The sequence below is a fragment of the Lepisma saccharinum genome, chromosome 1 (genome assembly GCF_977018435.1).
Source record: "Lepisma saccharinum chromosome 1, izLepSacc3.1, whole genome shotgun sequence".
In the NCBI taxonomy this organism is placed as follows: domain Eukaryota; kingdom Metazoa; phylum Arthropoda; class Insecta; order Zygentoma; family Lepismatidae; genus Lepisma; species Lepisma saccharinum.
In genome coordinates, this window is record NC_139229.1 from 93,456,801 (window position 1) to 93,478,950 (window position 22,150).

At 40.8% G+C, this 22,150-nt stretch overlaps 1 protein-coding gene across 2 annotated transcripts in view; it reads right to left on the bottom strand.

Annotated features, from left to right (window-relative positions):
- Positions 1-22,150, bottom strand: part of LOC145998118 (unextended protein-like) — a 104,647-nt gene that overhangs the window by 32,748 nt on the left and 49,749 nt on the right. For both annotated transcript variants that reach the window (XM_083134670.1, XM_083134672.1), the window contains exon 3: positions 14,610-15,266. In XM_083134670.1, coding sequence (XP_082990796.1) covers positions 14,610-15,266 — 657 coding nt within the window. The remainder of the gene's footprint in view (positions 1-14,609; positions 15,267-22,150) is intronic.

Sequence of the window (22,150 nt, forward strand, 5' to 3'; positions counted from 1 at the left end):
AAACTAGGTAGTAGGTAGAAGAGCTTACTTCCAGACTTGCCAACCCTCTGATTGTAGCAACTACAAGGGCTGGATAAAAAGTAATGGCAACACTGCTGTCGTATGCGAGTCGTGAGTCTGTGAACCACAGGGTTGCAGTAGCCGATTACGGAAGGTTAGATGAGCATGTGTGACGAGTGGGAACGGCCATGTGTTATTCAGTCAAAAACTATGAACTTTAGCAGTGTTGTCAGTATTTTTTATCCAGCCATTGTATATGGGATTTGCTGCTCCCTTTACTGTAGAAATGGTATTAACTATATTAATGAATATCATCATTTGAAAGCACAAAACTAACTAGATTCACAACAGTAGTGAACCCAGAATATTTTCATGGGGCACAGGCTCACTGTTAGGGGTGTGACACATATCACTGCACAGGGCATCATGCCTTGAAAATATATATTCTTGAATCCTCTATTAATTCATTTGTTGTAAGAATGGTATCATGACAAACTCACAACAATCTACATGAGACAGAGAGCAGACCCTTTCGAGACTTGTCTAGATGAGACACACAAAATCTAGACTAGATCAAGACTCTAGGCTTTTGTTACAGACTTTGTTATGATATTTGAAAAATTTACCTAAACCAAATATACTTTATCATTGTAATTTACCATTATGATAAGATACATACATGCAAACAGTTCTTATATGAGATTTATGGTTACTTGTCCTTGAATAGTACTCGATCACCCCATTTATCAGTGTCAACAGTAAAATGCTGTTACATAAGTTTCAGGAGGTAAATTGCCAGTACATCTCTATCCACCCTTTTCTTTTAGATAAAAATTATCTTAGTATTTCGGAAACCTATAGAACAATATTTAGTTGTGGTATTCACATAGGGAAGTTTTTTAAATTTTTTAATATCCCTTGGCCCATGGCATGATTTAACGAGCAGTGAGGGCTTCAAAACAGACAATATAAAGTGCAATAAAACTTGTTTCAAAATAAAAACGCTCTATTAACTCATTTCTAGAAATGAAATGTGGATATTTATAATGAATATTGACAATAGAAATGATACTTTTCTGTGTGACCCTAAGAAGGGCAGAAATACAAAGGCTGTCGCAGAGAAGGTGAGACTAATTCCTGTATAGGAAAACGGCGACCTCCATTGGGTAGCAAATGTACTAGGGTGAAAATTTGGTTTATTAACTGCCGATTGAGACCAAAATAAGCGCAATAGGTCAAAAAGTCGTGACTGCGTAGTAGTTAAAAGACAATCATGTACATGGACCCCTCCAAGAATCATTAAAATGAAACAAAAAATTTACAAACCACAAAATTTTTATTCAGAATCAGTCATATCGAGTAGACGTACATCTTTTTCAAAATAGGCACCATTGACAGCTAAGCAAGCGTCCATATCCTGTGGTCCATATGCTCCTGCCACTTTGTGAATGTCTTTGAAAATTTGTCGTCAGGTAGCAAACTGAAGAAAACTTGCGATGCGGTGATCACTTCTTTGTTCGTCATGAAATGATGACCACGTAAAGCGGCCTTTAAAAGTGGAAATAGGCAAACAGGGTGCAAAGTCCGGGCTGTATGCTGAATGCGGGAAAATTTCAATTTTTCTCTTCGTCGCGTAATCCTGAAAAGCCCGCGCGGTATGCGGGAGTGCGTTATCGTGTTGCAATTTGAAGGAGTTCTTCAAATGCGGCCTCTTTTTTGCTACGTGCTGGCACAGAGTCTTAATGACTCCTTGGTAATACTGTGGCTCTACTCAGTCTGTCTTGATCGGCATATGCCTGTTGAAACATTGCATATGTTTCCACAGCACTTTTCCCTAAACACCAACAAAATTTTATGGCATGTCGCTGTTCGTCTTGAATACTCATCGGGACAAGCAATGTTATGCACAAAAACCTGGAGGGGTAAACGAAACACGTTCCACGTAAATCAACACAGCTGTTCACTAACGTGGTTTCGTAACATGTGACAACTTCCTACGGAAACAGAATGAGTCCTCCTACACGATGTGACTAGTGATGAAACCGTAGGCAGTGTTGCCAGGCCAGGAAAAAATCTGTCTCACCTTCTCTGCGACAGCCTTTGTATATGGGAAATTTCACATCAAAGTGACATGCGAGATGTGTCGCTTGAGGATTTCACCAATCGAACGTTGGCTTGTGCTCCCTGTCATTCCGCTATGGTGTGAAACGTTACTGTCGATTGGCTGACTCTCAAGTAACATGGGCCTCTTCAATCTAAAGTAAAATATTAACCGCATTTGTGTGAACAATAGTCTGAGGCGACACGCGCAGCTTGTCGTGTTGCTTCGGTCCGAAAGGTTGCATTGCTTACTGAGGATTCACTTCCTAGCCGCGTGTCAATTTGGTCTCAAAGCTCCCTATATTTTGTCTTTCTTGAACACAAGTTTTAGCATATGCATTCTTGCTTTGAATCTAATTTTGGCGATTGGATTTTCATCTTCAGCGCCTAAATGTTATGCACCGTTTGTCAAATAGAGCACATATTAGCAATTCGCTTACACTTGTAGAGGCTAGCGAGCGCTCCCGCCTGCATGATGCGTTAACGCAACCGACAAATCCTACTGTCACACCAATCCCTCCTTTCCACCCCTCTTACAACTGCTCGCTCTGCAGTACATGCATGCACACAAGAGCGCACTTTCACAAGTAAAGTCAATGGCAAAGATAATGGTAGGCAAATTGTCCACCGCTATTTTAATTCCTTTTTTTTCTACATCCTGTGTTGTTTAAGAAATGACACTGTTGGTTTGAAGCAAGCATTGTTCTCTGCTTATTGACGTCATTATTTCAATTCATTGACATCACAATGTGTGATACAGACCGAATTAAAATGGTGGTGGGACAATTCGCCTACTGTTTCTTTCGCTGTTGGGTGTACAATGGGTTGAACAGGCCTGTAGCAGGAGTCTCACTAATCGCACACTTCTCAAACACCCTTTCGGCAGATTGCTTTCGTTGTTAGCTTTGGGGCTATTAGCATAAATATACTACAATTTTTGTGACGTCACCAGTCAAAGGGTGGTGTTTGACCAAAAATATATTATCTATGCTAACAGCACTAAACCTAACATCAATAGAATTTACCCTTACATCAGAAGTCAAAGGGTGGGGCTTGATAAAGAAATGTGTTTGAGAAGTGTGACCCCCTCCCTGAAATTAAAACCTGAACATCTAAGGGAGAATTCAAGACGAACCGACAAGCAACAGGCGACATGTGTCACTTGAGGATTTCACCAATCAATGCAAGGTTGTACGGCCTGGCATGCTACTATGGTGTGAAGTGTTGCTGCTGATTTGCTCGTTCCCAAGCAACACACGTCCCTGGTTCGATACCCAGTGGAGACACATAGTGGTTCAGATCCCACTTTAAACTATATGTCCAGTCCCGATTAGCCTTACTGTGCATAAAGCGGGACTTAAAATACCAACTCAATCAATCAAGCAAGCGACACGTGTCGCCTGTCGCTTGGGTGTGAATTCTCCCTAAGGGTAGAACCATGCAGAAAGCTGGATTCAAGCAGTTGTCAGCTAGCGCTGCCAAGCACCATTGAAGTCTGATTTCGAACCCTGCTTCAAGATTCGCCTCCCCCCACCTTCCCCTACATACGAGCCGACCTCTGTGGCGGAGTGGTTAGTGAAACGGCGCCAGAGGCACAACCACGATTTTTTGTCTGGGGGAGGGGGCAGTACCAGGATAAATGTACCAATAATAATAATAACAACAATAATGACATTATTATTATTATTATTATTATTATTATTATTCTTACTACTAGTAGTAGTAGTATCAAAAATGTGATTATCCTCATATATTATGCACAAGGGGGTAGAAGTCTGTGTTAAAACATTTGTTTGGAACAAACGATTTGAAATATTTTTTCAACACGTTCAATTTCACATTAGCTAATGATGGAAAACAAGCACACAAACTGTATTTTTGAATGGCCGAAAATGAATGATAAATTAATTCCGAAGATAATAATTTTTGTACATAACATGCATAACTTTCATGTACAAGATATATGATGCAACATGGAGCTACATAAAATAAGAAAATACATATGCAACATGTTAACACTAAATTGTGTACGTATTGAAAGTTTATTCAATACATGTATACAGAACATATTATTTAAATACAGTACAGAAAACAATTATATTGAGAGTGAAGCGAGCAAGACTTTTTTTAGATCCAGCTTTTGCAACTTAAAACAATATTGGATTAATAGGACGCAAATAATTTCACGGGGCGCCATGACATTCTCTCTCTTACATTTTTTTCATTTAGATCGCTCGGCGTCCATGGCAGACTCCCGCCGCCCTCTAGCTATGGTTCTGAACTCAACGGAGGCTGAGAAAAGCAGAGATTGCGAGCGAAGCAAGCAATAAAATTTTACGAAATATATTTTTATTTGCATAAAATTTGAAATCGAGGGTGCAATTGCTCCTCTGTGTCTCCCTGCAGGTGCCCTTGGCAGTCAACGTTTGCCCACTGCCCCCCCTAGAATTGACTTCCGTCGAAGGTTGGGGGGGGGGGGCAATGCCCCCTTGCCCTCCCTGCGGTTGCGCCACTGAACGGCGCCAAAAAGAGATCAGAATTCTTTCAGAAATACGAAGAACATGTTGAACCCCATTCTCTTCAAGTGAAACAATACTTTTCTTCTTTGTATGTGTCTTTAGCCGGAATGTAGGTCATATGCACTCAAAGAAGCCTGGGACAATTTGCTTGTCTTGAGCAACAATGTGGCAAGTTTCTAAGAATAGAAGGCGTTATTCGGAATGTATTTACCGACCCCGACGTGCAATTGAAATATGAGGTTAGGCGGAAATCGCTATTGCGTCACACTTCTCGTAATAAATTCCACACAACAAGTAAACGAGATCCAGGATTGGTTACGCCTTTGAGATATTCTTATTCACTGGCGTGCGCAGGATTTTATTTCGGAGGGGGCTGCAATTGTAAAGATAGATATTACATAGCAGCATTCAGTCCCGTACCCAGGATTTGTTTTTGAGGGGGATGCCAGTACCGACAACAGCCGCAAACATGGCTGTTGGATTTATTGAATTAGGTTATTTTACGTCGTTTATCTTCCACTTCTCGCTAATCGCGATGAAGATGAATGATATGATGACATTGATGAAAAGACACTCAAAAAAGGACATAACCAAAGCCCAAGCCGGGATTCGAACCCGGGACCCCTGGCGTCGATAACCATTCCGCCACGGTGGTCGGTGAAATGCTCTTGGGAGTACTAGAAGTGACCATCAATGCTATAGTAAGTAGTATTGCAGCTAGAGTTAAATATGCATTTTTAGAGTTGTAATATTATGGCTCAAAGTAACATAAAAAATTCAACTCACTGATAGACCCCCCCGACCTGACAATTTGCAACACAGTCGCTTATAGACAAAGGCTGTCACACGCCGAACAGCTTGGTTATCGGAAGTATTCGAATATTACCGTGTTCCGCAAATTAACAATGTCTTCAAATTTCATTTAAATTCCTTACACCGGGACCATCGAATAGCCATGATAATTCTGTTTAGAAAGTAATATAATTATAAATTAAATGTTACGTATCAGCAATAGGTGTGTTTCACCTACACTACCGACAAGAAGTTTAAGACCACCAGGAAAAAGTGCCAAAAATCAGTAGAAATGGATGTATTTCGTAATTAATGTACAAGAAACAGATGTAAGAATCTACTTGACAATGTACAAACATAGGTACATCCACTATACATACTAATGTCACCTCATATTTTGCTTTCATCAATATGTTCGCCATGGGCCTTAATGACAGCAGCGCAAACACATGGCATGCGCTCCAATTGTTTGTCCAGATAGGATGGTTGAATGTTATACCAGGCATCGTTGATGAATTCCCATAGCTGTTGAGTGTTGCTGGGTAACTTCTTCCTGATGTCCCTATCGATTTGGTCCCAGAACAGTTCAATTGGAGAAAGATCAGCAGACTGTGGTGGCCACGTCATAAGAACTAATGCCCCTTCTCTTACCTTGCGTTCCAAATACCGTGTGCACAATTGAGATGTGTGTTTGGGATCATTATCTTGTTGAAAAATAAACCCATTACCATCAAGACGACGACCAGAGGGGATGGTATGGTGCACCAATATCTGTTGATACCCTTGTTTTACCAATGTTCCCTGAATTTTATGAAGGTCCCCCATCTGGTTTGCGGCAAAATATCCCCACACCATTACACTTCCACCCCCATGTTTCACGGTGGGAACAAGACACTCTTCTTTCATTCTCTCGCCAACCTTTCGACGCACAAAGGTTCGCTAATTGCTGCCAAATAATTCATATTTGGATTCGTCGGTCCAGAGTACCCGTTTTCAGTTATCCGCAGTCCAACCTTGGTGCATTTTAGTCCAGGATAATCGTTTCGTCTTGTTCACACGTCGTAACAATGGCTTTATAGCAGCTACTCTGCCATGCAGCCCTTCTTCACACACCCTCTTCACCGTTCACACAGACACAGGTGTCACTCTGCTGTTATTCAGGGAAGCAGCGATGACTGGTGCTGTTAGGTGCCTGTTCCGTTTGCTAGTTACTGTAATATATCTATCGTCAGCTCCAGACGTTACACGAGCTCTTCCACTACGTTCACGGTCAGCAAGACTGTTGGTTTTACGATATCTGTCCAATGCACAATGAACACCAGTCTTGGAAATATTCAGTTTTCTTGCTATTTCGCGTTCAGAATAACCTTCATTTTTCAGTGCACATATCACAGCACGCTTTTCAACCGAAATCGCCTGTTCCCCACGATGACGGACCATTTCACACAGCTCCACTTACCTTGCACACCTCGCACATAATAATGGGCTCGCAATGTTTTCTGCATGAACAGCAAATGACTCTGAGCCACTGATAAGGATGCACATGAGGCTGGCTACCGTACTGACCGGTTTCACGCACACAGCTGCAAAATGTTGCCAATTCACCAACATTTTTGTCACTTTCCATTTTGCCAACCACATGCTACACATTCGAAAAAAAATTGGTTTCGCGTCTTGCGAGGTTCAAACTAGACTACATTGCATTTTACATGTGTATCAACGTCACGTCTTTCTTGGACAGGAACCGTTGGTTCCATACAACATTCCATACTGATTTTTTAGCCGTTTTTCATGGTGGTCTTAAACTTTTTGTCGGTAGTGTACGTCACAAACTGTTGCATTGTGGGATCGAGCAGCCATGATTGAGGCCGGTTCTTGTAAGCATACGACTTCAAGCAGCGGGCGGGAGATTTGATCCTTGTTTACGATTGTAGTCACGGAAACACTGCCGGCTTGTAACGATTCCATTGAAAGTCAATGTATTCATTACAAGCCGGCAGTCTCCGTGACGATTATCCTCAAATTTTCCGAGAAAGAACAGAAGGTGCGCTTCACGTCACGAAACTCGATAATTGTTGATCAGAAGATTGGCGAGAATAAATTCTGCCAACATTATTGAACAAAGCAAACATTACAGACTGTGGAGTGATCATTCCTCTCAGTTTCAGGTAAGTTAATATATCACCTTTCTCTGCGACTTTTAGTATAAATGGATCAAGCTGGTGTGTTGAATCATACTTGCAAGTAGTGTTTCTTTGTTTTTGTTAGGTAGAAAGGTGCTGATACTTCCGATAAATTTGACCATAAAAATGATAACATTCAACGTTAAATTCATATTGATAATTTTACGTTTGTACTTGATTATTTATATTTCGTTATTTAACACAAACTGTTATTAATTTATAGCGGTAATTGGCTTTGCGCAGTCAGAAAAAAAACACTGCTTGATTAAAACATAGTAATGATAAATCAAAGTATCCCAAATTGATCGATTGATTTCGTTTATTTTACTTCGCTTTTCTGCCAGTTTTGGCTAATCGTGAAGACAAGGCTGAGTGAGGATATGATGAAATTGATCAAGGGACACCCACAAAGAACACCCATGCCCAGGCCGGGATTTGAACCCTGGACCCCTGGCATCGTTGCGCGCTGAGTTAACCACTCCGCCACGGAGGCCAGCATATCCAAAATTTTTAAAGCAAGGAGTGAAATTACCGTTTTTGAGCAACTCAACATTTCAAGATACAGCGCGCTTGAACAAACCTTAAAGCAAAACAGAGACGATAATGGCAGAACCTTGACAATATTAGTAAATCTGTACTGGATGTAAATATTTCAAGCAGAATCCGAACCACTAATAAATACGAAAACGAATTGATTCCAGATAGCTGGATCAAGTAATTAAACACACGTGAACTAGAGTTGGCCAAAGGTTTAGGCCTCTTTTTTATTTCGTTATCGTCCAGTTCATATGGATCTACATATTTTTGTGTCGACTGCGCAAAGAGCTTGAACACGAAAAAATACCGCCACTTCCAGATGACACAACATTGTCATTAATTGTATGCAATGTTACAGAAATTTTACACAGTACTAACAACAAACGTACAGTTGGCGCAGGTGTAACGAACGATACGTGCAAAGAGGATGGATCCCATTCTCCTACGTGGTGGGCATTTCCTTGCAGACGGTGCCAATTCTGACGTCACATGAAACCCACATATAGACCCTAATTATTAAAATAAAGAACATGTCAAAATTTTAGTTAACCAAAGAACGAGACATTTTCGCAATACTACTGCAGTTAGAAAATAGTCGGGATAGGGATTAAAAATAATGTACTGTCCCGTCTAAATCGGGACGTTTGGTAGCTTCGCATCAATGGTTACAAAACTAAAATTACTCAATGCTGCAGCCTTCAGACTTCTGGAGCCTGCCTCTCTCCACAACAAACTCATTCATTATTCAAGGACGAAATCGATATTCTTGCAAAATCTTAAAAAAAGGTCAATCTTAGTTTTATAGGTTCAGAATAAAATATTTCATGGCTGCTCCTCTGGGTATGGACTTGGCTGCATAGTTGAGGGGGGGGGGCGAAATACACAATAAAATAAGTACTTCATAATTATCAGGGTTGAGCCGATACCACTTTGCATCGATACCCAAACGGATGCTGATATTTTTACCGATTCTCACAGATACCGACGCTGGAAAATTGTAATAATTAAAAGTCGTTCAAAATATTTACTAACATTAATGTGTAAGCAACTACTTCCAATTATATGCATCAATTTATTAGAGTTTTGCTTTAAAGTATTGAAGAGTTACATCAGAATATTAAAATACATATTATGTAATCGCAATATCAAGTTTCACTAAAAAGTGGTGCAAAATAATAAAGAGACTTCGAATTTTGTATGATTTCCAGGATAACTACACTCCGCGAAAGTCACGCGCTGCATTTTTGCAGACCTCGCATAAGATTAAAATGCCGGAAAAGTATCAGCCGTTATCGGTAAATAAAAACCAACCGATACTTTCCGATACCGACAACACCGGTTAAAAGGTGTTCAATGGTAATTTGGGGTTGTTTTAAGGGGTTTTCAGCTACAACTTTGGATTTTCCCCAGTTCTTTCAAGACCATTTTGAGGTTCAGGCCACAGCGCTCAGTCAAGACGTCATCATCTGGAGGCGATCGTCTTAACGCTGTAAAACCCTTGTCGTAATTTTACCGTAGAGAATTAATGTATATTTATCTCTTTTATGAAGTTAAATTTTTACATTTACCCTCCCGACGAATATAGTTAGAAGAAAAAAGTATAATATTGAATATTTACACAAAAAGTTTCATTCAGAAAGTCACTATGGCCACCACGAAAATTCCTACCGTAGCACAAAGAAAGAGTTGAAAACAGTTAGAAACTTCCTGGCGGAAAAATTTAAACATTGTATGTCTTTGAAAAAGGGCGCGGTGGCTCAGTCGGTAACGCGTCTGACTACCATGCTTAAGGTCCCGGGTTCGATCCCCGGCCGGTTCAAATCCGGGAACTTTTCTAACGATGGAAGCGGCCCCGGCACCCACCCAGCGTCGAATAACATGGGTACCTGGGGGAAACCCTGGGGGGTAAAGGCGGTCAGGGGCGTGAGGCTGATCACATCACCCCCACTCACGACCGGATCAAGAAAGTGTGGGGCGTTACCCCCACACCCCTATATGCCTTCATGGCATGGTGCTATGCACAGGGGAGCACTTATGTCTTCTAAAAATATTATCGGGAATATTTGTCAGCTCCAGTAAAACTCGTAACCGCTTTTGTATGAACTTTTGTTGATTAAATCAAAAACCCCATGTTAGGTTACCTAATCAATTAAATTGTCTTTAACTTTATCCACAATTAATCAACCAGATAATGCAGATATTCTGTGTAGCTATACAATCTCAATACAAAAACTTAATTTCTATATCCTTGCATCAAAAGCGAAAGAAATTGGTACAAGGGCAGTGTTACATTTCTGTGAATAAGGACTAAACCTAAATCATTGGTCACGTTGTAATTTCGACCCTATTGACTTTATTGAACGAACGATAATAAACAAATTGAATCTTTTCATTGTCGTTAGTAAGATCTGTGAAAATAACTTAAGAGTTTCAACATTTTCATTGAAAAGAAAAAGCAGATTAATATTTCGATCTTAGCGTTCACTTGGAAAATAAACATTTGGAATATTTCCTTACACTGTTTTTACACTCTGTTAATAAAATCGTGAAGAATGTTAATAAATTATGAAACAATAAACACTATCACTGAATTTAATAATCAAAGTTAAGAACATCGAAGCTTCACAAAGACAAACAATAAAAAACAGTTCATATGAAACGGTTTTCTGTGTGAAAACATTTGAATTTGAAACATAAGTAATATATTCTTGGATACACATCCTACCCTTGTATTTGAATGCACAACATATCTTCCATTAGCCTCCGATTAGCATAATGAAGCATAAAGCGGGGTAAAATTTGAATGTAAATGTACACATGTAACAACTTTGTCCCGTTGTACAGCTTTCTTTCATTAAGCATATTTTGAAACTGAAAATTTGTGTAAATAATATGAATATTTTATCGAATGCTTGCATAAAATTTATACTAAGAAACTGCTTTGGTAGATAAGAACGTAATATTTTAAATGTTGACTAAATCTTGAAACAAATTAATTTGCAATCATAAGCAATAATCTTAACGTTAACCAACGTTTGTAATTCCGGGTACATTATTTGATATTTCTAAAAAAAAAAATGTTGACAAGAGATAAAACATGACCACATTTAGGAGTATATTAGATGTCTATTCCGGACACATGAACTATTTATTACTCTTATTTATTTATGAGGATAAAACCTTTGTTACGTAACTTGTATCTTTTCGTAGGGACCGAATCACATAGAATTGCACTTAACATTTTTCATTTTCAGCAACATCTTAAAGAAATTTGAACGTTACTCTTACCTTTTTCATCATAATTGCCTCTGCAATTGAGCACACAACACTTATACACTATACCTCTTGCATATTTAAGCATATTTACACGTCATGTAAACTCGATTACAGTTCTCAAATTTGCATTACAATTCCACACAAAAAAGGTCCAACATTGATTCCGAAGAAGCAAATCAAACATGGCGGCTATCTCGCCTTCAGTTGATGACGCTTAGTCACGTGCCCGGAGCAATCCATGAGGCTTTCAGATAGAGAAGGTAATGGTTCTTTACTGGCTTCAGTTGAAAATTTTAATTTCCTCAAAATTTCGGAAGGGGCTGTGGCCCCATCAGCCCTCCCCCATGCGTACACCAGTGTTCTTACTAGAAAGCCATGATACGATATACACTATGAAATTCAATTATAGAAAACCGAGTTATACTTGAGGCATGTTGACCTTCGAGCCACAGTAGGCTAAACTCGTTAGAAACTGCAGTTTTTGAAGCAACCGATTCCCAGTTACTTTCCAAGTTGCACAAAGTGGCGTACTTAAGGGCATTTGATTTATTTGACTTCGCTTTTCTACTACTTTTGTTTGGCTAATCGCGGAGAGGATAAATGGCGGTGAGATCAAACGGATGAAAAGACAATGAAAACACACGGACAAGGCAACACGAGCCCCACATGGAACTGACTATACTGACCGTGGGTCCAGACACCAGAGCCCCGCTAGCCTGTAAATGCATTAGGGTGCACCGCGTGAAAGATAGGTTGACATTTAGGTGTCTAAAAAAAAGTCACCCCGCAATGAAGGTGGGCTGTCGGGCTGGAATCCCCCTGAAATGTCCTCGAACCCAAGAATTCGAAGTCGTGGGGATTACCTGGGAGGAACAAAGGCGGTCGGAGCGTGGTGCTGAACACACCAATCCGACCTACTCGGATCGGCATAAACTGTCTGATTTTGATGTTTGCTATTTAACGACGTTTTATGCCACTTTTGGCTAATCGCGATGATAAGTGATGATATGATGAAACTGACGAAGAACAGGGTGGGATTTGAACCCGGGACCTCTGGTGTAGTGCGCCGTGCTAACTACTCCGCCAGGTACGTTAGCATAATTTGGCTCTGGTCGAGTTCGACCAAGCGTGGAGTCCTACTTCCACACCACCAATATGCCTTCATGATGGCACAGTAGAATGCACTTTTTTTTTTTTAGTATATTAAACAAACTTAATTTATCTGTAAATAATTAGGTGATATTTCCATATACCTTACACTTTCGGTCCATGCTCGACAAGTCTGAAACATCTAAGCCCGTTCTCGCTAATGATATTGGTGAATTACAACGCGTACAGTATACCGTCCTCCGACAATGATGACCAAATGTTTGCGCAAATGGTTCTCTCCAAGTCACAAATTGGTTAATCTCATTGGCTGCCTCCTTTCCCATCCCAAAGGGACGACTTTAGGAATAACACGTGCATCGAAGACTATGTGGCTGGCATCCATGCTTCTGATGTAGATTGATCTGTTTATCTGCGACTGGAGTGATCGGACATTGAGTTAACAAGGGGAGTTGTGAAAGAGAAGTTGAATAGTCAGACTGAAGTTAAGTGTGACAAGTGGACCCTTATCCTAACATAGAGATTATGACTGCGTATAAGGAGACGAGTTCTGCATTCACTTGTAATGTTTAGTTTGTTATTTGGTTATTTAATTCATTTTTTATTAATCGCGACGATGACTAGGATGATGGTCAGAAGAAACAGATGAAAGAATAAACACACAAGACCACCCATTAGCCTGGTTGGGACTCGATCCCGGAACTAAGAGATATACAGAATAACAAAGCATACACATCGCAAGAAATTTTCGTACCGGATGACGAAATCAGAAGTACGTATCCCCCAACTCAAATGCACAGATTCACATTAATTAAATTATTTCACAATTACAAGTAGGTAATCACGTACATTTGTCACAGAAGATGTAGAAAATGCTTTATTTTTTACTTCCTCGAATTTTTAACATATTTTGAGAAGTTCCCTTAAAGATCGACTCCTTGCACTTCTGCAAGAGTTTGTATTCACAAAACAATCGTACATAAAAATTATTCGTTCTAAATGAGGACAAATTGAAATGGGCATTTGACCCCTGTGTCCCCCTCCGATTTTCATGAAATTTGGCAGGTGTATAGAGGGGCCCTATGCCCCCTGTTTCTTCCTATGCCATATTTACGTGGTTTCGGGGTGAGATCCCCACTTCAATTTCTCCTCATCTTGACATTTGAGCGGGGGGGGGGTTGCCCCCTAAAACAGTTTTTTTTTGCTGAAACACAAAAACCCGTACTTCTTCCTTTGGCCCCCTCTATACACCTGCCAAATTTCATGGAAATCGGAGTGGGACACAGGGGTCAGATCTCCGGTCAATTTGTCTTCATCTTGAGATTTGAGGGGGGTTTTGCCCCCTAAAACAGTTTTTTAGCCGAAACAAAAAAACGTATTTCTTCCTTTAGGCCCCTCTATACACCTGCCAAGTTTCATGGAAATCGGAGGGGGACACTTCGATAACCTCCCTTGTAAGTGTATTAATTACAAATCGCGCACGCATGCACACACACACACACACACTATATATATATATATATATATATATATATATATATATATATATATGTATGTATATATATATATATATATATGTATGTATATTAGCAGGCAACAATATGTTATAAACACATTCTTACTTTCCGAAGAAGCGCTCATGTGGGATGGCCGAACAGATCCGGATCCGAAAATGTTTAAGATCCCATCCCTAGTTCGAACGGAACATAAAAAAAATTAAGACACTGTACAGAGTGTCCCAAAAGTCCTTCACCATAGGCGTATGTCGATATATGTGAAATCTTTGCCATTTCTTTTTGCAGGTGTACCATGTTGACTACTGAGGAGGGGCAGAAGTCCTTCTGCTATTTAGGTAGCCCCACACTACAAAATCCATTGGATTCCAATCTGAGGATCGGGGAGACAAGCAAGAATTGCTTGCTTCTGAGTGCTGCGCTATTTCGTCGGACTTGGTGACCCACATCCTGCGAGCGATGGGTGACCGCCTACAGCTGTGTTTTGACAATGGTGGCCAACACATTGAACAAATATTGTAATACAGTCTATGGTGCGGGACTTTTGGACCACCCTGTATTATAAAGATCGTAGCACCTACCTTAACGAGCTCTTTCAACCGCTCCCTGTTGTAGATGCAGCCAATCTCTTCCCCTAAGATGCGATCCAGAATCAACGAAATGGGGTAGGAAAGCGGGAACGTAATGAGCATGAAGAGCCTCGTGACGTACACTGTCTTGGCTCCAACGGCGAGTCCGTGCCTGGAGCAGATAGCCTGAGGGATGATCTCTCCGAAGATGACGATGGCAAGCGTCGACATGATGATGGCGATGAGGCCTGACGTCAGATCGTCCATGAGAATGGTGAGGGTGGAGTTCACGAGGACGTTCCCCAGCAGAAGACTGCACAGGAGATAGTTCCCGTGGTTCCTCAGCGGTATGATGGCCTGGGCGTACCTTCTCTCTGCCTGCGAGCCCGTGGAGTTGATGATCTTCAGCTCCGTCCTGTCCAGGGACATCAACCCGAGGTTGAGCCCCGAGAAGAGCCCGGATAGGACCAGAAGGCAGACTAGGATTGTGATCTGCAGCCAGAGGGGAAGGAGCCTCTCGTAGGAGCGCACCTGGAGCCACAGGTCGGAACCCTGGTGCACCCAGGAGCCTCCACGTTCCAGGAGGCAGACGAAGAACTGCTCCTGGCCAGGCTTCATGGATGCCAATCTCAGGGTTACCAAAGCCGAGTAGTCGGTAACATCTTCAACCTAAGGGAGAAGACAGAACACAAATATAATAACTAAGGAGCGGATTTTAAGGTGCAAAATTATGGTCGAGGAAAAAAAAAAAAAAAAAAGGCTCTGAAAATGTTTTCAAAAAGATGCTGATAAAATGCCTTTATTCAGGTCTAAAACAGTTACATTAACGTTCCTTATTCAATACTAGCAAATAACGTAATTTATGGTACACATGGTATAATTTATATTACACCATTTTAAAGCTCTCGTTCTGCTCTACAAAACGAGACTATACGATTTTATGTAGCTGTTCAAGAACAGTGAAAATCATTTATTTTTTCGTCCAGTTAAAAAAAAAAAACATGAAAGAAAAGGATGGAAAAGGATGCTGAAGCATCAAGATGGGATAAAAAGGGGATAAATGTGCTAATCTCACGAAAAGGTGCAAAAAAGTGCAACAAAGTTTGTTTATTTTAATTCATTTCATGTCCTAAAATACATATCTCAAACGATCGGTATGAAAACAGTTATATATTTTTAAAGATGCTGCACCTTAAAATCCGTTCCCCAGTAACAACACAGCTAGATTTTTACCAGGGTCCAGTGCTCGAAGTGAGGGGGGATGGGATCGCAAAGCATCCTTCCAGCTGTCTCGTTGTCGTAGGAGCATCCCCCAAAAACCTAAGGCTCGACCAAACATCTCCCCATCTAACAGTTTCTACTTCAAGTGCTGTCGGGGTCAGTGCTCGAAGTAGGTCAATAAACGTGGGATGCCATGGCGCATCCAGCGGCAGAGCAAGAGGGAAATATTTCTCCCCCTGGAAAATTAGTTGCCCAATTTTCTATTTGGCAAAAGTTTTGATACCGCTTCAATGATTTGGCTGCTCATTTGAATGCCAATTTTTGGTCAAACTGTAAAATTATAATTGAAGGGTAAGGGGGAAAAAAGGAATGTCACAAAAACGGCGCTTTAATGTTGAAACATTCCTTGTTCTTTCCCAGTTCGCCAATCCTTTTGCCGCTTTTTCCATGGACATTTCGACATCTCGGGACGTATGGAATACTCCGTCAAATAGTACCCAGAACCACCAACAAAACAAGCACAGCACCCGAAAAAGTGTAAAAATGAACATTCCTTCTTTTCCCCCCTTATCCTTCAATTGTGCTTCTGGCTGGAAATAAAATAGACATTTTAAAATATGTAAATATTAAAAAAAATGTCTTATTTAGGGTTTTTTACCATCCCATGGGAAAAAATCTCGGTACGTTGATGATGGGGAATGCTTGACGCAAATTATCTTAACTGGGAGTTAGTACCCCCCCCCCCTTACTTTGAGCACTAACCAGGGATAGAAATTAATTTCGATATTTAGGCGCCATTAGGTGATAACATTTAGGCACAAAAGCTACAAGTTAGTCGGGTCGAACCATTCGTAATGCATGTACGTATGTATGATTGTGTTCATCCCTTCATCCATTTCATCATACATTCTCATCGTCGCGTTTAAACTACGATGTATAAGAGCGGAGTAAAATAACAAACAGAAAGAGATAAACAAGGAATAAACTTCATACTAGGTTTATCTAAAATGTTCCTGTATTCCGACAGATCAATATATAGTGAGGCTAAAAGGACACAATATTGTCTTATCTCTGTACAATCCTTAGTACAGATTGTGCTGCTCCGTTTGGAAAGAAATAGACGTCGACTTTGTCAAGGACAAGCACATTTCTAATTGTTTTCATTATTGTCGAGAAAGTGAGTTTGGACAAAAACATTGTACATTGACCTCCACATTAATTACGCTTTGTGAAACAAACAATTCTTCACAATTTAATATTCCAAGGCTGCAATATGCATTTTTTTTCTTTCCCAGCTTAAAATATCCATTTTCTTCAGACACTGTGGAAACATTTCTTCCGAGATTTTGGAATTTCAAGGAAATCTTGTTTTTGTACAGTGTGTTTCAAAAGTCGCGCAACCCGAAATTTGAATGCTTATAGGAGATCCTTACACAGAGTTTTCTGGGTTATGAAGCTTCGTCTGTTGAGATACATCTTACTAATTGTGACTGCCAGTTCAATCCGTTCTAGAAATTATTAAATGGATTAAATCAGCGATTTTCGCAGCAAAATACAAATTTCAGGAAATAAAAACTAAGAAATATAGCAGTCATAATTTGAAGTTTTGTGACTGGTACTATGGTTATCTGGTTTAGACCAATAGGGGTCGGGTTTTGAGAACTGCGATTTTATGAGCGAGGTGAAAAAATACGGCAATTTAATGGCACTTACGCATGGTTGGCAACACTAGCAATCCAGAGAGTTGTCCACAGATGTACTCACCACACAATCGCATGAAAAAGCATAAATCACAATTTTGCCCTGAAATGTGACTTCTGAAAGGATAAGGGAGATTTCACATCGAATTGACTGTTTTAACCAAGCCCCTCCTCTTGTAACTTTGTTATTCATGGAATATCAAACTTAAAATACCTCCTACTCTTTATACTGTAAGTATCAAATTTTTATTAGGTCCCCCAACATATTTTAAAACAATGAAAAACGAGCATTTTCAAAGAGCTATAACTGTAACCAGTAACGAAGCTCAAATATTTCTGTTAAAACTTTGGATATATATATCTCTCTTCCTTCTGGGGGGGGGGGGGACTTCTGACATTACTGCCCTTCCCTGATAAAAAATCTTAAACCTTGATTTTTGTTGAAAAGCGAATATTAGCTTAGGCCCTAAATTTCAGTCCTTGCATTAGAAATGGAAAAAAAATTACAGAACACAAATTGTAGCTTCAAATGTACTGGATCAGTTTTTTTTTACCCCAGCTTTCCATCACTTTTATCAGCTTAGCTGAGTTATCAAATTTATCTCAACTGTCTGCAAAGGGCAAAAGGCCCAGAAGCCATGATACAAAAATGACCACCATTTTAAAACGAGGTCATATAAGAAAATAAATAATAGTTTTGAACTTCCCTTGCATAGGGGTTACAACAACAACAAAATGAAATTTGTTAAAAATGACGAAGTAACCAGTGCTGTTCCTTTTGGTATGTATTCTCGCTGAAGCGACACGGGCCCCTTCAGTCTAAAGCAAAACATTCACCGCGCATGGGCGAACAACAGACTGAGGCGACACAATCCACGGTATTGAGAAAGCTGTCCAGTTAGAGCGATAATTCAAGATGCTACTTGTCGCGTCGCTTCTCGTCTGTCGCTTCGACCTGAAAGCTCCCTTAAGGAGATTTCACACCGAAGCGACAGCCGACACCTGCCGCTTGAGGATTTCACGAATAGAACGCTACAGTCGCTACAGTGTGAAACATTGCTGCCGATTTGCTCGTTCCCACGCAACATGTGCCGGCTGTCGCTCCGGTGTGAATTCTTCCTTCAATTATAGGTAATCAAAGTTAAGGATACGCAACTTCTGAAACACACTGTATTTCAGATTTTAGCGCAGTTTCCAAAGAAAGGATTGCAACTTCAATGAGTTAATGCATTTTCCACTACATTAAAGTACCGTATGGCCTCCCTGATGGTGCAGTGGTAGCGCGTCGCTTTGTAATCAAGGGGTCCCGGGTTCGATACCCGGTGGAGGCACAAGTTGTTCGGATCCCACTTTAAACTGTAGGTCCAGTCAATATTAGCCTTACTGTGCATAAAGTGAACTTAAAACAACAAATCAATCAATTAAAGTATCGATATTTTTACTTATTTTTCACATTCTCATGAGAAATTAACAACCGCGTTATATGCGAATACAATGCACGCTCGACAGTGCACTTCTTACTGCACTTTTCTCATCTATTGTGACTTTCAGACATTTCATCGTGGAATTTATAACCCCCATGTGGCGCACAACGTGAGCAAAAGCAGCTCTCGAATCGGAGAGTTCTGTGCGCATAAAATACAAAGATGGTTCCTTGGAGTCGCGTAACCCGTGAAAGGACTCTTTCGCCTTTGCAGCAAGATCCAGAACCAGCCTCTTACGTGCTATCCCCTACCTCCCACAAGAGCAGACAAAAGAGCTGGCGCCCTGTGCGGTACGTACCTCATTTCCTTTCCGACACACCCGTACAAAGTACTATGGAACTATATCCTTTCGTATTCAAACTCTTATCAAATATCGAGTGCCTCTTATTACTACATTGCACTGTCGGGTTGTAAGGGACTTAATGAAAAACAAGCTAAATTTATACAACGCATACCTACAAGGTTGTTATTCATTTTGCAAAATCCAATTCCTTGACTTTTCCAGGTACCTTCATGTACAGTCACCGGCAATAAAAATGGGACACCTGGATCCTGAAATACTCGCTTCCCTGTAAGGCGTCATGTGTGTTGTCTAACTCTACGGCGATAGGTGGATTTAATTGCAAATTTTCAATGGAAACTTGTAGAGTTAGGCAACACACATAGCGCCTTACAGAGAAGCGAGTATTTCAGGATCTAGGTGTCCCATTTTTATTGCCCCTGATTGTACCTTTCCAGATATATAATCATTTTAACATACCAATTCATGTTATGTCTTAATTTCTATTTCTGCATGTTGATCAAATGATTCAGGTTGAGAAGTGATTTGTTTTATTTTACTTCCCTTTTCTGCCGCTTTTGTGCTATACTGGTCGCATTTCCGGCTGGTGGCTGGGAAACAGCGAATCAGAGATCAGTTGAATTGTGTTCGACTGACATCGGGCATTTTCGAGTCACCGAACGCTTTCGGCGGGAAATAACAAATGAGCGTCGAGTACACACATGTTGGCAATCGTACTGTAAAACGAGACACCCACCGAGCCACAAGCAGCAATGTTCTAAAGTACTTAGAACCAGAGGCGAGGCGTCCGGTCATCGGGATATGCGGTGATGACCAAGCAAAATAATAAAAATATTGCATTTTATATATTTTAGAGAAGCAGTAAAAATAATAAGTCAGAATACTCGCATATTTGTGCGAAATAAGCCAAGCGACAGCATGAAACAGCTCGAAATACGCAAGAGATTCGCTAATCTTAGCGCATCGAAATGAGGCCCCAGTACTACCCATCGCGCCGAACCCTCCCGCCAAGTTTCCTATTGAAGGCAATGGTGTTCGTCGGCCCTGCTCATCGCAGAATGGTGCGAATCTCTCTGGTCTCTGTCGGTGCCGAGAACAACCGAACGCTTCCGAACAGGCAGACAGGTCCAACGACCTGTACTTTCCCCCACTCTTGAAGGTCTGGGTCATAGGAGGCCCTTTTCTCAGTCCCCATCCACATGTATACAGCCACGGCAGGGTTTGTCTGGAGTCATCAAGATTCTTCCGAGTGTCCAGTGGCGTGCTCAAGGAGAGGTGGAGACGATCATAATTCTGCTTAGGCTCAATATTCTTTGGGAAAAAAAATAAGAAAGAAAAGGCAGGAAAAGATGGCAAAATGAGGACTTCAGGAATGACTATTAAAAAAGTCCACGTAACCCCCTCCCCCCTCTTCGAAAATCCTGGGCACACCACTCGAATGTCTGCTATTTCCACTTGTTTAGAGGAAAAGCACACATTGAACGATATGAATCTGCTTTTCATTATCAAAGCAACAACTGAACCATAACGGTTCTTCTTACCTTTAAACGCGACAATTGAGGTGTTTGCATTTCAATTTCCATCACATTTAATAATTCTCGTCGTATGGGATAGAATTATGTGTTGTGTCTTTTGTAGTCTCTGGTACGAGCTTTTACATTGAATTGGCAGTGACCTTAGCGTTTATCGCAGAGAAATATTGTGCCCCCCCCCCTCTCCGTTGAAAGATCGACCCTGACGTTTGTCAAATCTTAAATGTCACGCTTCGCCACTGCTTAGAACCGGAAGGCAATAGTTTAGTTTACTAACTGGTAACATACAAATGTAAATACCGCCCCCCAAACCAAAAAGCTTAATTTGCAGTGGGCAGGCACGTATCCAGGAATTTCTTTCGGGGGGGGGCTCAACACAATTTTTTTAAGGGGTATAGTAAGAACCTCACAATTGTATGTTTAAGACCAGTGGTGGCAATTGGGTTCCAAAACGGGGGGGGGTGGGGTGCGGAGGGCGTTTCAAGGAAAGTTTATTTTCTCTTGGTAGCCAAGGCTTAACATTACGAGGTAATAATGTTGAGGCAAAAAAATAAAAAAAGGGGAGCAACTATCCCTTAAATCATCGCCACTGTAGGCTGTCATTTTAATCATAACGTGAAATCGGAACATTTTTTACCACTCGACTCCTCTGTTTCCATGCATTAATATTGTGTGCCGGAACCACCTCAGTATGTGGGTTTGTCCATTTCTTCTCATCAAGCATAAAAACATCTATGGTGTCTTTGAGTGTTTTTACGAAGCTGTTACACATGCACGGGATGGACAATCCACTCGACAACGCAAGATTCAAATTGTGGGCTGCGAACTGGACGCAGACAGCTCTCAAGTATTTCTCTCTGATTCGAGCCTGAACACCACTAACGTGTCTTGTCCTCCCATTTTTTCAGTTCTTATAAAAGCCGAAACCCACCAAATTGTTCAGATTCAGGCCTTAGCACTCGCAAGTGTTCAAAAATGCCTGTCACAGCTTCCGCTGTCTTGTCATATATCGGCACGAAACAAAGGCAGTCTTCTCGAATACAGGTGGATCACGAAACAATTAATGCACAGGGAAAACCTTTCCGTTCCCAACACATCTAATGTTTCGTCTCTCAGTATGATGAAATGCTTACTCATTTATCTCCAGTGACGTGCCCAAGGGAGGTTTGGTGAGGTAATAACCCCATTTGACCCAGTATTCCTTTTTTTTATATATATATATAAAAAGAGGAACGTCAAAGACAGGAAGAAAATAGCAAAATCGGGACTGACCACCAAAAATAGTATGCATAACGCCTCTCCCTTCCGAAAATCC